This window comes from Cyrtonyx montezumae, unplaced genomic scaffold (genome assembly GCF_038088225.1).
Source record: "Cyrtonyx montezumae isolate F1298 unplaced genomic scaffold, pur_monq_1.0 scaffold_0, whole genome shotgun sequence".
NCBI lineage: Eukaryota > Metazoa > Chordata > Aves > Galliformes > Odontophoridae > Cyrtonyx > Cyrtonyx montezumae.
Genome location: NW_027071824.1, coordinates 19,793,622 through 19,813,368, shown reverse-complemented (window position 1 = coordinate 19,813,368; position 19,747 = coordinate 19,793,622). Strand labels below are relative to the sequence as shown.

Sequence of the window (19,747 nt, the reverse complement as noted above, 5' to 3'; positions counted from 1 at the left end):
CTCGTTTTCGGCTCGGCCCCTAAGGCTTGGGGGTTTTTTGTCTTTGGTGTCTGTGAGCGCAAAAGTAAGTCATCTTCAAGCAAGACTGAAGGCTCTGTGAAGTTGCTTGGTTGAGGAAAGTACCTCAGCGCTACAGCTGCTGCCCTTATTCTCTTCCTGTTTATGTCCTTTATGGGTACCCCGGTTAACATGCTCTTCAGGGCATAAGTGTCCTTTTCAGGTGTCTTTGCCAGCAGCCCAGCAGCTCCTGGGCGTTTGCAGACGTTGCTTTGTAGATGCCTGTGCAGAAAGTCCAGGTGTCAGTTTGTTCTCTCTTCTGGAGCTTCATTAGGAATTTTGGTCACCATTTCCTTCCAGTGCTGCAGTTCACGTAGCCCAGCTTCTTTATGCACCTTTCTGAAGGCAGTGGCAGTGATTGTTGAGCTGTTACGTTGGTGAATATGTGGAGTGCGTAACCTGTTAAATGGAGTCCCTTACCAGTTATGAGCCATAGCTCTAATGAGAAGAGAGCTATGGAATCAAAGAACAGTTTTGGTTGGAAGGAACCTCAAAGCCCACCCAGCCCCAGCCCCGTGCCATGGGCAGGGCTACCACCACCAGCTCAGGCTGCCCAAGGTCCCATCCAGCCTGGCCTTGAGTGCCTCCAGGGATTGGGCACCCACAGCTTCTCTGAGCAGCTTTGCCATCACCTCTCCACCCTCTGAATAAACAGTTTCCCTTTGACAGATAACCTAAATCTCTCCTCTTCTAGTTTAAAACCATTTCCCCTTGTCCTGTCACTATCACCCTGTATAAAAAGTTGTTTTCCCTCCTGCGATGGACTATATTGCACGTGATAAACCAACACTCCTATTCCAAAATTTCATTTCATTTGATTGTAATAATTATTTATCTTATTTATTTAATTTTGTTAATTTTTTTTTGTATGTCAGGGAATGGAAAATATCCAGGCTTAGTGATTTTGAAGTCCCATATGGTCCCATACTTCTTGAAAAACAGTGTGCTACGCAGTATCTCAGTATGCGGACCATATACAGATAATCTTTTTTTCTGTGTGAAGAAGTTGCATGGGCAATCTGAAACTGTTTAGTTTTGAGCATCTCTGTCACATTTGGCAAGTTAATAAGCATGATTCGCAGTCCTAGTTAATTAACCTGTTTTGACTCAACTAAGCAAAAATAGATGAGTAGTTGGAAACATATGATGTGACCTAGCACTACAGGGTAAATATGACGGGGTTCTTTGGTGCATTTAAACTGCTGATCCCGTAGCTAAAAATCAATGCACTGCCAAATGTATTGAAGTGCAAATGTGACTCACTTCATTCTGTAATGCAGGAGATCTGCTTGGGTCCAGATGCAGTTGACTGCAGATATGTTTGAGCATTTGACTTGCCAGTGCTTGAAGTGCTGGATCAGATGGCACGGCATCTTGTAGCAAGTGGTTGGTGTCTGTGGCCATGAAACGCATGAAGTGTTATTTTCCAAATGAACTGATGTTCTATTGCATGCTATGCGAATTCTCCTGTAGTTAGTGTTTGTGCAGGATGTTTTCAAGTTGTTTTGAATACAAGTTTTAGAGTACGTTCTGCGTACAGGTTTTCTGAGCCTTGGCATTATGGTTTTTGGATGTTTCCGTGCATTTAACAAATTTGGTTCCCTACTAGCAGCTCTGCATATGCCTACAGAGCACAGCTGTGGTTTACCCCACTTTTTTTTTTTATTTTATTCTTTTCTGCTCTGCTAAATTCCAGTACCTGAAGGGGGACTACAGGAAAGCTGGAGAGGGACGTTTTATATGCAGGTAGTGATAAGGTGAGGGGAAATGGTTTCAAACTGTAAGAGGGTAGATTTAGACTAAATACTAGGAAGAAATTCTTTACTAGATGGTGAGACATTGGAACAGAATGCCCAGTGAGACTGGGGATGTCCCCTCCCTGGAAGCATTCAAGGCCAGGCTGGATGGAGCTGTCAGCAACCTGGTCTAGAGGGAGGTGTCCCTGCCTATAGCAGGGGGTTGGAACTAGATGATCTTAAGGGTCCCTTCTAAACCAAACCACATCACTCTATGATTCTAAATTGCTTCTAATTAAAAGATGTGATAATGTATTGGGCAGCATGAAGTCTGGTTTGTTTTGCGTATCGCACAGCGTAAGAAGACCTGATTTCAGATTTTAAGTAGAAAACGTTACACTGACATACCCTGGATTTGAGCAAATGGAGTTGGTGATTCTTCTGCTTCAAAACAGAGCTAATGGCAATGCAACTTCTTGCATCTCATGTGAAATAACTTTATCTTTTTTTCCCTACAGGCAGAGTACAACATTTCAAAATGCTGGAGGTTATTTGGGTGAATTTAGAGATTACATTTAATGCGCTTGTGTCTTCAGAAATTCTTCTGCATTTCATGAGCTAAAATATTTCATGAAGTTGGATACCTTCATTGATCTCCAAGTTAACCATGTTCTATGAGTTCATACATCTTCTGTAGAAGGAGGAGATTTCATCGGACATGTGGACTTCCATTATTGCCTAAGGATACCTTTCTTCTTTTTTTTTTTCATTCTGAAAGACTATCTGCATGAAGATGGATTTGCATTTAGCATGCAGTCTGTGGAGTTAAATGAGAGAGGACGCTGTTAACAAATGACCAACATTTGTTTCCATCTGCATTTCCAGGTGTTTTTTTATTTTTAATTTTTAACACAAAAATGAAGGGCAAGTATAAAACAACAGAGCTGGTGGATTTCTCTGAGGCCTTTATGTAAGTCTCTGTTGTCTGGACCTGGTGCTAAAGGAAAGCAATCTGCTTCTGATCAGCTGATTGTGGCTGTGGAAAGAGAACCTTGAAACTGAAGCAACTTCCATCTTCTGGCTTGTGCATAATGAAAGGGAAATGAACATATTTTATTGGCCAGGGGGATTTTACTGAACTGAAGAAAGGGAAAGTTAGATTATCCTTGTTTTAATTTCAACCCAAGAACCGACCACATTGTTCTTAGAATTTGACTACTAGGGAGATCTCGACAGTCTAAATCAAGTCAGATGTCAGCAAACGACTCTTCTCCCCCATCCTTACAGAAGTTTTCCCCGCCCACGTGTCATGCTGCTGCACCACAAACCCCAAGTTTGTCTTCGAGTCCCCTGTCGGGGCTCTCCAGCCGCCTCTCCAATGGCAGTTTCAGCACACAGAGCCTCACCAACTCCCGAAGCTCTATGCATGGGGTCTCATTCCTTCTGCAGATTGGTCTCACGCGAGAGACTGTCACCATTGAAGCTCAGGACTTGTCCCTCTCTGCTGTTAAAGACCTCGTGTGCTCTATAGTTTACCAGAAGGTATGATATGACGGCACCATGTTCTGCTGATGGCAACGGTTCTTTTGTAGCAAACTGCTAGGAATATCAGTGTGAAATGCAAAGATCCCTGGTAGATGTTTGCGGTTGCACACAAAGAGATTTAGCTAACTCCCAAGATACAAGTTTTTCAATTTAAACAGAGTAAACCTTCCCGTTACATTCCTGCTTCTGAAATCCAATAAAAGAAGCACAGTAGTAAACTCCTTTCAAGGATTAGTTTTCACACTATGGTGAATATGTTTTTTGCTTTCAGTGATTGTCATCAATCTTGGGTTTTTACTTAAATTTGGCTTTCCTCCTGCTGTTATGAGGCATTCTTTGTACAGCATAGCCAGCTGTAATCAAAGGAGCCCTTGTGGCTGCAGAAGTGCACTGTGAGCCTGTAGACTTGCATGATGCTAGCTTTTGTTGTTGTTGTTTATAGTTAATAATTTAAAAAACAAAACAAAGCAACAACAATTAGAAAGGTCACTGAACAGCTAACGCTGGCCTGGCATTGTTCTTCCTTATACCAGATACATGTTCTGCTCTCTTATGAGAAGACTATTAACATAGTCTCTATTAAGAGATGGTTGCCAAAAAACAAACAAACAAGAAATCTTTCCATGCTTTTGAAATGTTGATTGGGCTGTTACAAAATTGTGGCTCTCTGAGAATGAAATAATATTGATCTCATTTTGTGTCCAAGTTTTATGCTTATTTACATTAGGTAGGTTACATACTACTGACCAATCTGAGAAGCTGTTAACGTTGTTTCATGCGATTAATTATGAAGTAATTGCTTTTGTCCCTAAAGGAAGTTGAGAGTAGATTGTTTGGTTGGGAATTGCTTTCTCCATGTCTTTCACTGTAGTGTCTGGCATCTTTTGTTGATTAGTCTTATGAGATGGTTGTTTTTCCATTAATAGTTTGAGAGAAACTAAATGCAAATATTATATGAACTCTTGTTTGCATATACTTGCGTATCTTTTTTCCCATCTCACAACTTACTGCATCTTCCAAATGTTTACAAATTACTTGGCAAGCAGGCTGATTTCATAGTAATTTTATGGCTTACCACAATGTACTTCGGCATGTTAGTGCCTTTCTAATCAGACAAGTTATGTGGGTCAACCTTTTCTTCTTTCCCCCCCCCCCCCCCGTGCTGTGTGCATTAGGTGTTATCTTTGCAGCCATTTTAAGGGCTGCTTTTTCTTTCTGTGTAACTCCTTCTTTTTGTGTGTGCGTATATCCTGTCTTCTGTCTCGAAGAAAGGTGAAAACAAATATATTTGTGCTCACTTTTCCTTTCTGTTCTCTAGCTCAATTTCTTGTAATGGCTTCAGGAGATTATTATACGCTGAGCCTAATCTACTACAAAACTGGTCAAGATTTCAGGATCAGAGTTTGCCTTTTTCCGTCTGGCTCTGTTTCAGTGCATGCTCTGCAGCTGATGCTACCAGTACTCAATGAGTGCATGCTTGCAAGCAGCAAACTCATCAGGAAATGTGTGGTGGATTCATCTTTCATGAGTTCTGCACCCGGTGCTCAAGTGGCAATATCCTCCCTCCACCCTCTATCTGACAGTAACATGTCCTGCTTGGGTTTTATACGTAGATCTGGTGGCTGTCACGAGCATATTGAATGTGTTAGTGCTAATATTATAAGTCTGTGAGTTGTGTAAAAAGTTGTAAACAGTGTTTTTCTGCTGTGCATATGGCTGTCTGTTCTTTCCAGTTGCAGATTTGAAGCTATTGGGCACGCCTTTGAAATTCAGTGGTGTTAAAGCTTCCCTTTGCTCGGGCGTTCTGCAGCTAGCTCAAACTGACTTTTCTTGACTGGTTTGTGGTTATCAGCTTTAGGGTACTGTAGTTAGTTCTTGTGATAGTTCTGCAGTTAGCCTTCTATTTAGTGCTGCACTTCTTTAATGAAAAAGGAGAAATGTCTTTTATATTTGGAACTGTTCATAGCTTGTCTTCTTGTTTGAATGGTATCCTACTCTACTACAATTACATAGAAGTTCCCTCACTTATTTAAATCTTACCTCAGACTTGTGTTTCTCTGCCTGTCTTGAACAAAACTTATTTGAGGGAGCAGTTTTGTTAGGAACTAAGCACTATTTACCTAATGCATTTTCACAGTGATTTCTGTCTTGCCCATCTTTCTGTGTTGGCAATGATCACTTGTGCTTCCTGTTTCAGACGCTGCCATTCTGTGCAGCTTGTTCAGTATTTGCAGAAGGGTGCTTAAAAGTAGCACCAGCAGAACTGAAACTGAAGAAGCAGCGGGCATGTATTTGCAGAAGAGAGAGATGAGCAGTGCAAAGGTTTGATGAGTCTCACAGCTCTGTTAAAAATGTCCTAACCATCAGGAGAGAACCACAACTGCACTTTCAAGTTGAATTCAAGGATTGCTGTGTTAATGGTGTTGCATTTTGGAGTGCTTAAAAGAAGTCCTCAGAAAATCCTGTCTTTAAACATGATAGGGACGCTTCAGGTTTATTGATCCTAGTCTTAATCCATCTTTTCTGTTCATTCCTTATGTAGATTGTTGTATATTGATGTACCAGATGTACAGTTGTCAGGGAGAGTCTGAAGAAGAACCAAAGCAAGAACAGATGGGAATAGAGAATGTGTTTAAAAGCAGACAGACATCCGTAGCATAAGTTTTAAGTGGACAGAATGTGTCCTTGCATCGTGATAAAGTATTACAGATACAAGTTCTTAATCTTGTGTTTAAACACTGTTTGTTCCAGATATGAAGAAGTAGAGCATGCTGCTTGCTAGTCTAAAACTAGAAGCTTGCATGTGGTGATGCACCACTGTCTGCAAACTGAGAATTGTGTAAAACAGCATATGGTGTTGTAAGTGCTTTATTCCAGTTTACTGATTTCTCCTAGTTAAAGTAAAAGCTGTAAATGAAAAAAACATTTTGTTGTTGTTATTACTTGAATAGCACGAGTATTTGGAAGGCAAGTTTTTCTTACACTTGTGTATCTTTACTTTTGTGACTCTGAAACTTCTCTTATCTACCCTTTTCGTTGATTAACCTATACTCGATACTTCTCATTTTCAGTAATGTGCAGTATCCTCCTTTTTTACATCCCTTTCTCCCAATGCCCCTGCTGTATTTTGCCCTGAAGTGGGCCATTTGCTCTTCTGTCTTAGGGTGTTTGAGCAAAAATGACATCGCTCTTTCCTACCGTTGCCTTCTCTTTGACTTGAGTGCTGATATGCTGCCAACCTCTACAATCTGTTTCTAATCTTCCTATCTAGTTTTTCTTTTTTCCACTTCACTGCACCCACTTAGAGTCAAGGGGGGCACTTATTCTGTCCTACTGATTAATAAACCTCCCTCTGTATTTTCATAACATCTTGTGGCTGTGCTTCCTAATTCAAAAGAAAAAAATAAAACCAAAGCCAACCCAAATTTACTTTGTCACTGTTTTCCTTATCTTTCTCTGCCTTTATATTTCTAGTTTTCCATTCATGCTTTCTACCCTTGTTTCTTGTCTTTTATCTTTTCCTACTGAATTTGATCCAGCCTTGTATTTTTTTTTTTCTGTGTTGGATCTTATCTTTCTGAATTCACCTCCGAATGTAATTTTTTCTTCTGTGGCCTCTCTTGTTTCAGATCTGTTCTTAAATCATCTCCACTAACGATGTTTGCAATTCTGCTGTCCCTGAACCAGCTCTCCTCTATGCTCTCTTTTCATTTCTGTGGTCTCAAAATTCTCTCATTTGTTCATGTGTAAGTTTGAAATGTGTATTTAGCACCTGTTGCTTTCATCCCAATTCCTCTTACTCCTGTTTTTCATGTCTTTGAATTTCTGGGAATAACATTTTTACTGTCCTTAATTTTGGTTATCCCAACTTGGTCATTCTTTTGACTACATAAGTAATTGTTTCCTACCGTCGATTTTGTTTGTGCATTCTTATGACTAGATTCCTATCTTTCTTTATGCTTCTTTGTACTTTAATCTTTTTCACTATTCTTTTCATGATTTTTTTTTGTTGTTCATCTTTCTCTCTACATACAGAGTCTTAAGGCGTCATTGTTCACTTCAATTTTTTTCTTATGGACAGTTTCTTACTAATGTTAATTCCCTGATTGTTTTGTGCTAAGTATGTCATTTCCCCTTGCCTTCATTCAGGCTTTGATTTGTTAATAGCTACTTACACAGTGCTTAACGTGTATGCACTCATTTATTTATTCAGTGTTCTGAACTGCATAAGGTGCTGAGAATACTGCCTGACAAGTATAGTTGCATTCAAAAGGAGTTTAATTCTACATGTTACACCAGCTTGTGAATCTTTCTGCTTCTGTTGTTTCATACTTCAGTTGCCCTTGTAAGTGTCTTGGTCCTGGTACATAGTATTCCTCGGTTGAAAATGTAAAATAACAGAATTGCATGTGATCCTGTCAGTGAGGATGTGCTTTCTTGGTTGTTCTGCCTATTGTTTTACTTAGTCTGGCTGAGATTTCATTCTTGATAACACAGATACGACTGAAGTCCTTGGATTATTTGGAAAACTAGCCAGTTCTCTTTGAAGGTGAACTACACTTGGGGGAAGGGGACAAAAGCTGAGGAGATTTGTCCAAACATTTTGCTTTGAAAATAGGAGAAAAAACACCTGACATGTAAAACATATGAATAACGTCTTTTCTAAGTGACAATTACCTGTATGCTTGTTTTATTTGTATACCGAAGAATGAGTCTTAATGGAACTGAACTACAGTGATTTAGACTGATAGTTCTTCTTTAATGGCTGCTGAAGAGGGTAAGAAATGTTGTGAAGAGACCAAAGCATGTGGAATGACTATGAGCTGTCTTCTGAAGGTTTGGACACTGTCGTAATAGCGGGGAACTATCTAAGCTGTCTGTGGCAGAGGTGTTGACTTGAAGCGTAAAATGATTTCTAAACTGTTAACAGATGTTTTACTAATAAAATACTGAGAAGTTAAAGAATCCCATTGCAAGGATTGTATTACAATTGATCTACGTTACTCTGAGAGTTACAGAGATGCATTTTTAGTAATTTGGTGTACTGAAAAGGTAGCGATAGTGTAACCACTTTTCTTTTTCCCCTCCAAATTGATGTTGTAATGGTTCATGGTGCTTATTTTTGAATGGCTCTAAAATTAATCCAAACCATGCTTTGTACTCATCAGCTGTACTTGAATGTTTTTTCCCTGTTGGTCTGCCTTCTTGACTTGCCATCTGCTTTCCTTGTAGGAGCTAAATAAGGCAGCAGAGTAAAGAGAGCTGGAGCACGGGAAGCGAAGAGGCCTCCAATAAAATGGGGGCTAGGGGGCACGGAGATGAAATACATACAGGCAGTAGAGCATCTGCAGCACGTTAATAGGTTCCTGTGCTGGAAAACCTAGCCAAGCAGTAGTCCAAGTATGTCTGTACTGAGGCATCCGGAGAGGGAAGTATCTCATACGCCATGCTTGAAGCCTAGTTCTCTGTGTGATAATGTGATTTGGCACACGATTTTAAAGAGTGGGAGTGGATAGCTGCATAAGCATGCAGGAGAATGGATGGGAGTGATTTCAGTGGACGAAGAGACTTTCCAAGGTAATGGGTGTTTTGCACCATTAGACTTGGGGATTAACTTCCAGTGATTTGAAGCATTTGTTTTGAGTTATGATGGGTCATGAGATATTGGATCTTGAAACAATATCCGCCTACGCTTTTCCCCAGTGTGAATTTTTGGCAACTGGTCCAGAACTTTGTAAAGTAAGTCCTGGAACTTGAACTAGGAGGATTTTTCAGTTACTGCCAAGATAGAAAGAAACCCAGTTGTGTTTTGCTCCAGCAACACTGGCCGTTGTATATTGCATTTGTCTGGGGAAAAAGAACAGTGTAATGCACTATCAATTAAAAGTAGACATGCTGTAATACTTAGTTTAAGCATTCCAGATATGCCAATCGTTTTTCTCAGCGTAACCCTAATAATGCAGTAGTGATAACTGTGCTAGTACCATCCCAGTACAAAGGGCCTCGTATATTCTTTGTGTATGTTAATACTGGTGTACCAGAGATGAACTTGGCACAGTCTGTTGCATACGTAGACTTCCCGAAAGTGATTTCCTGCAGTTAGATGCTCTTTTGGAACTGTTAGCACTGGGAACATTCTCCCTTTTGCTTTTAGGAAACGTAGTGATACTGGGATTAGCAGTTTGTGTTCTGAGTGGCTGTGCAGATGGTTTGGGCTTTTAGGCAGGAAAGTAATAGCTACAAAATCCTGTAAAATAAAACAGGCTTTAAAAAAATTCTGCTTTGAGTTTTGTCTTCAAGTTTACATTATGAGCTCTTAGCACATCAAAGGAGCTCGATCGTGTTCCTCCTTAACAGCTTCATGTAATTGAACATAAGAACAGCTATAAAAGTTGTGCTGCAAGAGAGGGAAATTTGGTAGTGTACAACTTGAGCATAGTTTAAGTTTGTGTAAAAATTCTGTTAAGAGATACTACTTGAGGGGGCGAAAAAAGCACCTCAACAGAAAAAACAACCTTGTGTTAATCGATGAGGTTGTTCTTGGCCAGCAGTCCACGCGCATCCTGGCTGAGGTGCCAGCAGGAATGCTGTATTCCTGATGGCGCTGGGGGGCGGAGGAGCGCAGGGCGCTGCAGGCCCGCCAGGAGCCTCAAAGCCGAGCCAAGCACGTTAGGTGTGGGCTCTGCTGGGCCACCTGTGCTGCTCGGGGCCGGCGGTGTGTAGGGCAGCCAGCCCGGGCCTGTGTGCGGTCTGAGTTCAGGCGAATGGGAAGGAATGCTCAGGGGCTCTGTGCAACGGGGCCTGTTCTTTTCTAACAGGGGAACGCGAGGGCTTGTTTATCAGATGTGAAAGTTGCGGTTAGGGAGGGCTGAATCCTGCAGCCTGGAGACAGCTGCACGCTCAGGCAGCAATGAGGCTGTGTGCTCCTGGTGGGCACAGGCACAGAGGTGCCATACACACAGCTGTGTTCCTGTGCTGAGCACACACTCACATGTGCACCAGCACTACCAGCAGCCTTGTCCTGCTCCCTTTGGTGGTTCAGGGCGGAGCTCTGGTAGCGGCAGCATATACATATATATGATCTAGGCTCAGGTGCGCTGCCCAGCAGTGGCTGCTGGATCCCAGTTTCCCTAGTTGCTGACACCTGAATACACAAGCTACTTGAGGCTGCAGCCCTGCTCCAGTTGCTGGTGCTTGATTTCACTCGCTCTGGTTCTTCTATTTGCTGGCAGCGTGGATGCATAGGTGTTCCAGCAGTTTGGCTGTACGAAATGTATAGAAGTATGTTCTGGATGAACTCTGTCATGTATCTGCAGAGGCTGCATACAGGCTTCTTCCAATACCTGTTAGCGCAGAATGCTGTTAGTCTTGTTAGGCCTGGGGTTGTAATTCTGCTGTTTATCAGGATGATGTTTGTAAATAGAGATAATATCTTTTATGGGATTCGGTATTATGGTTGTGAAAGCAGACAAGTAATTTCATCCACATGTAGCTGTACTTTTTTGAGAGATGAGGGCAGTAAAACGTGTAACTACAGTATCATAAGCACACCCGAAAAACAACTTAAAAGGTCATTTTAATTAATGTAGAGCTGTTTGAGGATGTTGTTGCCAACAGTTCTAGCTGGATGGATGATTTTTATTTTTCTTTTACAATACTTTTGTTCCATAGAAATAAATTGAGTCTCTAAGTGTGCACTTTACATGAAACCCAGATCTTGAGAATGGGTAAATGATGTAATGTGCAGAGTATATATGATTACAGCTCTTACAAGAAATGCTTTTTTTGTATGTGATTGTGATCTCTAGTTACTGGGGTGGGATACCCTACACTCAGCATGTAGCGATATTCTGGCAGCTGCATGATAGATTTATGGACTTGAGGAATGAAAAAAAGAGGTATATCTTTATCAGAAGGAAGGGTCTTAAATCTGTGAAATATCATAGATGGTCCATAAAATCTGTGGTTTGTTAGGTCAGCTTGTGAACTGAGAACAAAGAGGCAATAGTTAAGACCACCTCTGAACCATCAGTTGCTCTTCCTGACAGCTGAAGTTAACTACCAGCATCAATAAGAAGTGTCACGTTTATCTGCAGGCAGGTAGCTTCTGTATGTGCTAACTTTCTCTCCCTTTCATTGTTGTGGTTAGTCAGCAATGTGATGCAGTTGATATGCTATAATTAGAAACTGTCTTGAGGAATAATTGAATGCTGCATGAATGTATAACTTTCTGTTATTGATGCTAACATAAATGTGATATGTGGCTATACAGTACATATGAGATCAAGGAGTAATACTTCATAGCATATATTCAAATCCTGTAAATACAACATACTTTCTTAGTAATTGAAGGCTTTCTAGCCTTACAGGAGGGCCAGATTTACAAATAAGTTTTTCTGTATGTGGGACTGGAGGAAAATCTTGGTATGAGGGGCCATCGGCGTCCGGGCAGTTGTTGGACAGTGACCAACCCCTTTAGCTTCTTGTAAGGAATATAAAATAGCCCCTCAAGGCCTCTGCACCCCACAGAAGCCCACTGTGAAGGTTTGTAAACGTGCAGGACACTCACACCAAAATAGAGAGGGCCACTTTAATATTTTGGATGAAACTGCTGCCGGAAAGAGGAAATTATTTTCTCTCTGAGTGGGAAGGGAGTGTGAAAACAATGGGCAGGACGGATACCTTCATTATGTGTTTGGTCTGGTAGAAACAAGTCTTCGGCTACTTTAGCTAAGGACAAATGATATACCACAGGCTTCATGCAGCTTAGACCCTGTTACTGACTATGCCAGTTCTAAATTACCAAACTGTAGTCTACTTTCTGCCTAATCAATTGCAAGCTTGTCGGATGCTGTTCTGTGCTTTTTCCCATGCTCTTCCTGTCATCTGTTGAGCACTTCTGTGTGTTTATTCACACCTTGTGTTTGATTGAGTTCTGTGTTAAATGAAAAGGCCAAAGAAGCTGATTGATTGATACTCATTGCTTTCCAGGGTCTACTTCTGCCCTTTTCTTGTGTGAACCGTCTGCTAACTTTTAAGCTGTTCGTTTTAATAAATTGATCACATTCACCAGTATTTTAGAGAGCTGAGCAAATACAGAATAAGGAAAGTATTTTCAGTGAAATGTCATGAGAATGTGGCATGCTGTGTACTGTATAGAGCCATAGAGCGATTGGGGTTGGAAGGGACCTTTAAGACCATTTAGTTCCAACCCCTCCTGCTGTAGACAGGGACATCTCCCACTGGACCAGGTTGCTCAAAGCCTCATTCAACGTGGCCTTGAACATCTGCAGGATGGGACAATTTGTACCGTACCTATTTCCTCTATGAATGTAGAGTATTACCCTCTGTCACTGGGATGAATTGAGTTCTTACATCTGCAAATCTAAACCGTTGTGGAACACCAGTATGGAGCCTTTTTTTGCTTGCTTGTCTAAGGAAACGTAGCAGGTGCCCCTGGGGTGTGTGGAGCAGACTGCCCAGCTGTTCAGAATGTCTGCAAAGTGAGGTTTGCAGGTGGTGATAAGCTGAGTTAAAGATCTATGTTGGTTTTCAGGTTGGCCAGACTGCTTACGCATGTCAGAGATTAAAAACCCGAAGAAAAACCCCAAATGCTCCATTTCCTCAAAAAATAAGTCAAGCAGATCAGTTTTTTTTTTTTTTTTTTTTTTTTTCCCTGTAGGAAATTTAAAACACAGAAATTCTGTAGCTATTATCAAAAAGAAAAAAGTTCAGTTTGTGAATAGGATTAGCAAAAACCATGTGTTAATTTAGAGTTTGCTTTCTGTTACAGTTCCCAGAGTGTGGTTTCTTTGGCATGTATGACAAAATTCTCCTCTTCCGGCACGACCTGAACTCAGATAATATTTTGCAACGGATTACATCAGCAGAAGAGATACATGAGGGTGATCTTGTTGAGGTTGTTCTCTCTGGTAGGTATTGTTCTAGAATTACTTAAAAGAAAATGGGCCCTTATGGATTATTAGTATCTTGCTTTCCTTTGAACTCTTTTGATTAAGTAGTCTCACAGGGTCAGTGTTCTGGGGTAGAGATTTCCAAGAAAATATGGGTGTTACTGATGTGTCAGTACTAAGTTTTGTTGTTGTTTTGTTTGTTGTCAGGTTTTAATTTCCTTCGAGTTTATGAATTATTGAAGGTGAAATGCAGGTAGTATTCAGGATTTGCTTTTCCAGCTATGTTGTTGGGTTTTTTTTTGCTTAGATCTGACAGTTTTTTCAGTCTGTAGCTTTTGCATTGATGGTTTATATTACTAAAAGCTTTGTGTAAATGCAGTTGCTGAATCATACCCATAAGAACACAGTTTTAAGAATTAGTGTAGTGTTTGAAAACAGTTTCTTTTAAATAATAAAGTCTGTATTGACATGTAGTGCTCTTCAGTAGCATAATCGAAACATTCTCTTAACAACCTGGATTAATGTGTTTCAGAAATACTCCATTGAAATCAACTAAAAGTCAGCTGTAGAGTACTTGCTACTTAAACTGCAAATAGAAGCTTTGAGGAATGAGTGCCAGACTGAGGCTGCATTTTAGAAAGACAGAAGAGTTGGCTGTTGTGGGATTAGATTTATTACTTGGGTCAATAAAGTATGATTTCCAGAGTCGTAAGGCTGAGTTTCTTGGCTGCAATTCAGGACCCACTGTTCTAGGCAAGTTTAGGATGTTCAGTAATTGATGATCTTCATTTGAGCTTTTCATTGCTTCTGGTTAATGGCACATTGGGGAAACTTTTGTGTGTCTCTTCATGACAATCTCTGACAATGTCCTTGTAAATAGAGACAGACCACGACGAGAAACTGAGGCACTTTGAAGACAAATCAATCTCTTTCAGTAGGATTTTTTAAAACTGAGGCATGGGAATCCAAATATGAAATGTTATATATTTTAATCAAAGAGTAATAGCCATAAGGGAACGTGATGTTGCCACTAATTCAGTTTTTTACATTCCAGAGAAAGGGGACAAAAACTCATTTAAATATATTTGTGCTTGTTTAAAAAACAGAAGAGTAGTAGTGAAGTTTCCAGTGTTCCATAGAAACTCTATCCATAGTTCTGTTTGGACAATTTCAATCTAATAACTTTTTACTGAGAATGTCCTTTAGAAGGCAAAAGTCTAACCTGTCCTTGGTTTGAAAATGTTGTAAATTACTGAACAGCTTGAAAATTAAGTTTTTAACAGTTATTTACCTCTAAGCTGATTTTAATAAAGCTTGTATTTTTTTTTACTCCTTCTTAACTTAATGGGAGAGGTTTCCCTTTCAACATCAAATGGAAAAAAAAAAAAAGAACAGCAAATGCTAAAAATTGTGTATTTTATTCCAACTCAGACTGTTGATTAGTTGTGGCTGTTAGCCTACAAAGTCTGATGGATTTTTTTTCCCTCAATAAACAAGCTTTCTGAAAATTGTGTGGAATAGTCTGTGTGTATTTAAATGTTATACAGCGTAATGCTGATATGTAAACAGCTCATTAGCGTTCTTTGAATCTGCCATTTTATAACAAGGGAATGTGGAAGTAATATATTGTTGATCTTACGACAAGAACCGTAACTTTCTGCAATTTTTTAAAAGCTTTGGCTACAGTTGAAGATTTCCAGATTCGTCCTCATGCACTTTATGTGCATTCCTACAAGGCTCCTACTTTTTGTGACTATTGTGGAGAGATGCTTTGGGGTTTGGTACGACAAGGACTGAAATGTGAAGGTAAGTTTGTAATTGTTGTTGTTGTATTTTTGTTGTGTGTTTGTATCAGATATGGAAAAGGAAAAAGCATCTTGTTCAGTATGGAAACGTGTAGTATTTAGTAGTGCTGGAAGTCATTCTGCATCTGGAAAAGCGAATTCTGATCTTGACTTTGATGCAGATTGTATGTGACCTTGGGCAAACAACGTAAGAATTGTACTTGTTTCTCACTTTGAATAAATATCTAGCTGACAAACTTGTTCCTTGCATGAGGAGCATGTTCTTTGGAGAGACTCCTGAAGGGAAATCCCATTGCTTATGGCCTTCATCCAGCTGGCTGCAGAACATTCTGCAGCCTGCTGACAGGTACCAACCCTGCTGCTTGGCTCCTGTTCTCCAGAGCAAGAGTGATGAAAACCTCCTGGTGGGAGGAGAAGAGAGAAGGGAGATCAGCTGCTTCTGAGTCTTATACCTTGTTTCTAGAGCTGCACTTACTAGAAATTGATAAATAAAGCCAGCAGTGCAAAAAAAGCTGTTTCCGCGAATCACATCAAGAACACTAAAATAAGAGACTTCAACAGAACAGTCTGTTTTCTTTACCATTCTTTTGGATCCCATTTCTCAAACTGCTTTAGCAAAATACAGATACTATTTTCATTACTTTAATTCTATTTTATTTTGTCTGAAAAATCATGTATTTCAGGTTGTGGATTAAACTACCATAAGCGGTGTGCCTTCAAGATTCCAAATAACTGTAGTGGAGTGAGAAAAAGGCGTCTGTCTAATGTGTCTTTACCAGGAGCAGGGCTTTCAGTTCCAAGACCAGCACAAGCTGAATACACATCCTCTGCTTCTGAAGAGGTATGTAATGTGAAAGAAGAAACCATTCCTGGTTTTAAAGTGTTCAATCTTTGGGGAAGAAGCTGGTATTGTATGTGGTTAAAAATGAGTATTAGAGGTATGAACTACTGTGATTGGTTTTAGTTCGTATTTGAATCTCTGTTGAGTCCTAGACTGTGACATTTACAGATTACTGTTATTGTGAGAATTTGAAGGAAATGGTAAGTTACATGTTACTTTGTTTTTATTCTATCACAAGTGGTTATGTGAGCTATGAGAACCTTGAATTTGGGTATGATAAAATACCTTGCTGCCTTCATAATACGCATTTATTCTGTAGTTATTGTATCAGAATAAAATAATAGTTTGGCTAAATCAGAAGAAATTGTAAGCTTTTATCTTGGGAGAGACAGGAACGTTCCTGGTATGCTGGTAAACTTTCTGCAGAGAAAATGTTCTCTATCAAGGAAGCTGCAGGGAGTTAAGAATAAAGCCATCATTCATAACAGTTATATGTTATGATGGGTATTATGATTGCTCAGAGTTCCTTGGTTATACTTGTGAGATAGGACAGATGGTTATTAGATGCACTTGTTTCGTTGCCACTTTCACTGAAGGGTAAAGGGAGTCTTTACTACTTACTTAAACTGAGTCATGGTGATGAGGTGAAGCCCTTGGTGACTGGAGAAAAGGCAGAACAGCATGTGTTTTTGTGCCATTGCGGCCCAGAGACCCAGCCGTATCTGCATCAGAAGCATGGCCAGCAGGTTGAGGGAGGTGGTCCTGCCCCTCTGCTCCAGAAGAGGGGCACAGAAATGATCCAAGGGATGGAATATTTCCCCTACAAGATCAGGCTGAGAGAGCTGGGACAGTTCATCCTGAGGAAGAGGAGGCTCTGGGTGGTCTTAATACTGGCCTTTTATTATCGAAATGGGGTCTGTATATGCTTATATGTATCTGCTATTTGTGAACTTTACCAGGTTACTCTAAAAAACCAAACAAGCCCTGTCATCAGTAAATTTCAACCTTGTTTGGGATTTTAGTTCCTGTGGAAATAAATATTCATACAAACTTTCCTGCGTTTCACGAAGCTTTTCCGTCTTTTATTTTTTCTCTTTTAAATATATTGCCAGAATGTCCTTTTAAGGCCTGTTGGCCAGGTTTCACTTTCTCATCTGGCCACTACTCCACCTTATTTTTTTAATTAATTTTTTTTTTTTTTTTGAACGAGGTGGAATTCTTTTGGTGCAAGTCCTATCTGTATACCTTCTTTATTCTAGCGCTGCTGCCCAGAACCTAGTAAAAGGATTCCCTCCTGGAGTGGCCGTCCCATCTGGATGGAGAAGATGGTGCTTTGCAGAGTGAAGGTTCCACACACCTTTGCTGTTCACTCTTATACTCGTCCCACCATATGTCAGTATTGCAAACGGCTGCTCAAGGGCCTTTTTCGTCAAGGAATGCAATGTAAAGGTATGCATTTAGTTTTCTGCCACAGGTATGAATTTAGAACAGTATAATATTTGAAAAAAAAAGCTTTTTTTTTTGAAAGGATTATGGCACTCCTCCTTTCTTTGTAGTGTACTATGCACTATGTGTTTTTATGAAAACTGAGATCTAATCGCATGTGGAATGGGAACAGCGTAATTCAATGACAGTTCTAAACTATTAATAAAAACAGGAAATCCTTCCCTTTGTTAAATGTCTGTCTTCTACACTCATCACTAAAGACTTCAGAATGTATTACGTTATTTTAATGCAGGATAATGATTATTATCTTCTGGAAAAAAATATAAAGATGAGTCCCTTTCCTGAACTACATTTAGGCTCCATCAGGTCGTTTTTATTGAGCATATGCTCACATGCGTGACTTCAGCTCTTGGACTTTTCCATGCCAATCCCAGGGCATAACTATGGCATTGTGCTTTTCTTCTGGCTCTTCATTACTGGATTGTACAGATTCCTGTTGTTGCAGGAAAACAAACTAGTGGAGAATCTTAAACATTAATATGGTAAGGATTTTTCATTTCTCTCATAGGAGTTTATCAAACGTGAGTACCAAAGATCAACACATTGAAAAAGGTCACTTAGAGCAAAAACTATAAGCTTATCTCTGTGATAACTCTCTGCTGACTAAAACTACTGCTGTTTTGTATTTCATGGGGAGTAGTTTTATTTTACATTTTATTTATTTGCAGTTTTTGCTAGAAGTCAGCATCCCTAACTGCCTTTTCAGTCTGGATAGTTTCAGTAAATAATTAAGCCTGTGGACGATGTTTTACAGTTTTAAATGCTACTGGCCAAACGAATGGGGTTACCACTTTATTCTCAGGAAACTGAATAACTATAGATAGAAAATAGTGTTTAGGTATAGAATGTTTACATACAGAAGAAGAGAAACAGATATATTAATAAATATAAAATAATATATATATTTATAAAGATATATACAATATATTAATAAAATATATTAATATTATTATATTAAGAGGTACTCATTTGAGCAGCATGGTGCTTAAATATATTAAACATCGTTTGACATCAGTTGCTGATATATTAAACATGTCAATACATTTTCATACTCCTTTTTCCTATGGTTTCTTACTGTTTCCCACTGACTTTTTTTTGCTTACATTCCCAAAGCTTGGGGTCTTTCAGCAGTCTCATGTTCCCGAGTATCTCAGAGCCTTGGATTTCTTAATTCATCCAGGCTTGAACTTGAACTCTGAGTTGATCCTTGGGGCTGATGCTATAACCGTGTTAATAAATTAGGTAAGCTAGGACAAAATGGCCTGTACTCAAAAGTTTTCTGAGTGGTTGTATGCAAACAACCTTTTGGGAACAGTGTCTTGGGATGCTCTAATTTACTAACTAGACCTGGAAACTGTTGGAGATTGTGTTTCTAAGGACATTATGAATGAATCTATCCTAATAAGTTCGTCTTTTCAGTAGTTTCCTGGTAGGATCTTGTTTCTTCCAGCCCCCTTCAGGCTAGTGAAATAACCATATTCCACAGTACAGACTGAAAACGCTGCTGTAGGATGGATGGTTAATTGGTTTTCTCGAATGCTTCCTCTTAGGCACTTGGAAACTAAACAGGATTGTAGCTGGCCTCAGGGTTTGGCTTTTCAGCTACTTAAAATGGGAAGACAATGATTTCTTTGTATGTAAAAGGAAAGCACAGTGAACTTCTGATTAGCAAGTCAGATCCAGATTCTGTATTTTGTAATTTGGTTACTGTGATTTATTATAGATGCCACGTCCCTGGGAGTTCTCAAGACCAGGTTGGATGGGACTTTGAGCTAACTGATCTCGTGGGAGATGTCCCTGCTCGTGGCGAGTGGGGGTGGGAGAACTGTATGGCCTTTGAAGTTCCTTCTGACCTAAACTGTCCTATGTTTCTATGTAGCAGAAAAGGACTAAATTGTTGCTTTCAAAGCAGCAGTAGGGACAGTAGAGAGTTTAAAATTTGTGATGCGGATATGTGGTCAAAAATTAGGGTGATGCTACTAATATAGGAAATTCCCGTAATGCCATTAATGTGTGCTGGACTGTTTTATATCAGATACTGCCTACTCAAATGCAGAAATGGCACACATCCAAGTTCATGTTCTATTTCCACATTGGACTTGATGTATCTTACTCTGTCAGCTTGATGTCCAAGGAAATTTGGGCAGGCAGAAATGGAGCTTCATTGTTGCCTGCTTTATCTATGGTCTGAATGATTGGGTAGCTGAACTTTGAGGTTTACTGCAAGGCATTCTCGCTCCATAGTATAGGAGTGTGATCCTAGTGCTATGATGGCTACAAATCTTAGGCAGAGGTGGGAAAAAATGATAGAGATGACACATTTAAAACAAGTAGCAATGGAAA

The 19,747-nt window shown here is 39.8% G+C and overlaps 1 protein-coding gene across 2 annotated transcripts in view; it reads left to right on the top strand.

Annotated features, from left to right (window-relative positions):
• Nucleotides 1–2,540: 2,540 nt before the first annotated feature.
• Nucleotides 2,541–19,747, top strand: part of PRKD3 (protein kinase D3) — a 40,104-nt gene continuing 22,897 nt past the window's right edge. The window contains exons 1-5 of one of the 2 annotated variants that reach the window (XM_065729415.1): nt 2,541–3,335; nt 13,132–13,270; nt 14,927–15,058; nt 15,837–15,898; nt 17,158–17,347. In XM_065729415.1, the coding sequence (XP_065585487.1) occupies nt 3,045–3,335; nt 13,132–13,270; nt 14,927–15,058; nt 15,837–15,898; nt 17,158–17,347 (814 nt within the window). In that variant the 5' untranslated portion in view covers nt 2,541–3,044. Of the gene's footprint in view, nt 3,336–13,131; nt 13,271–14,926; nt 15,059–15,740; nt 15,899–17,157; nt 17,348–19,747 lie in introns of both variants that reach the window. The other variant, XM_065729406.1, reaches the window with a different exon arrangement.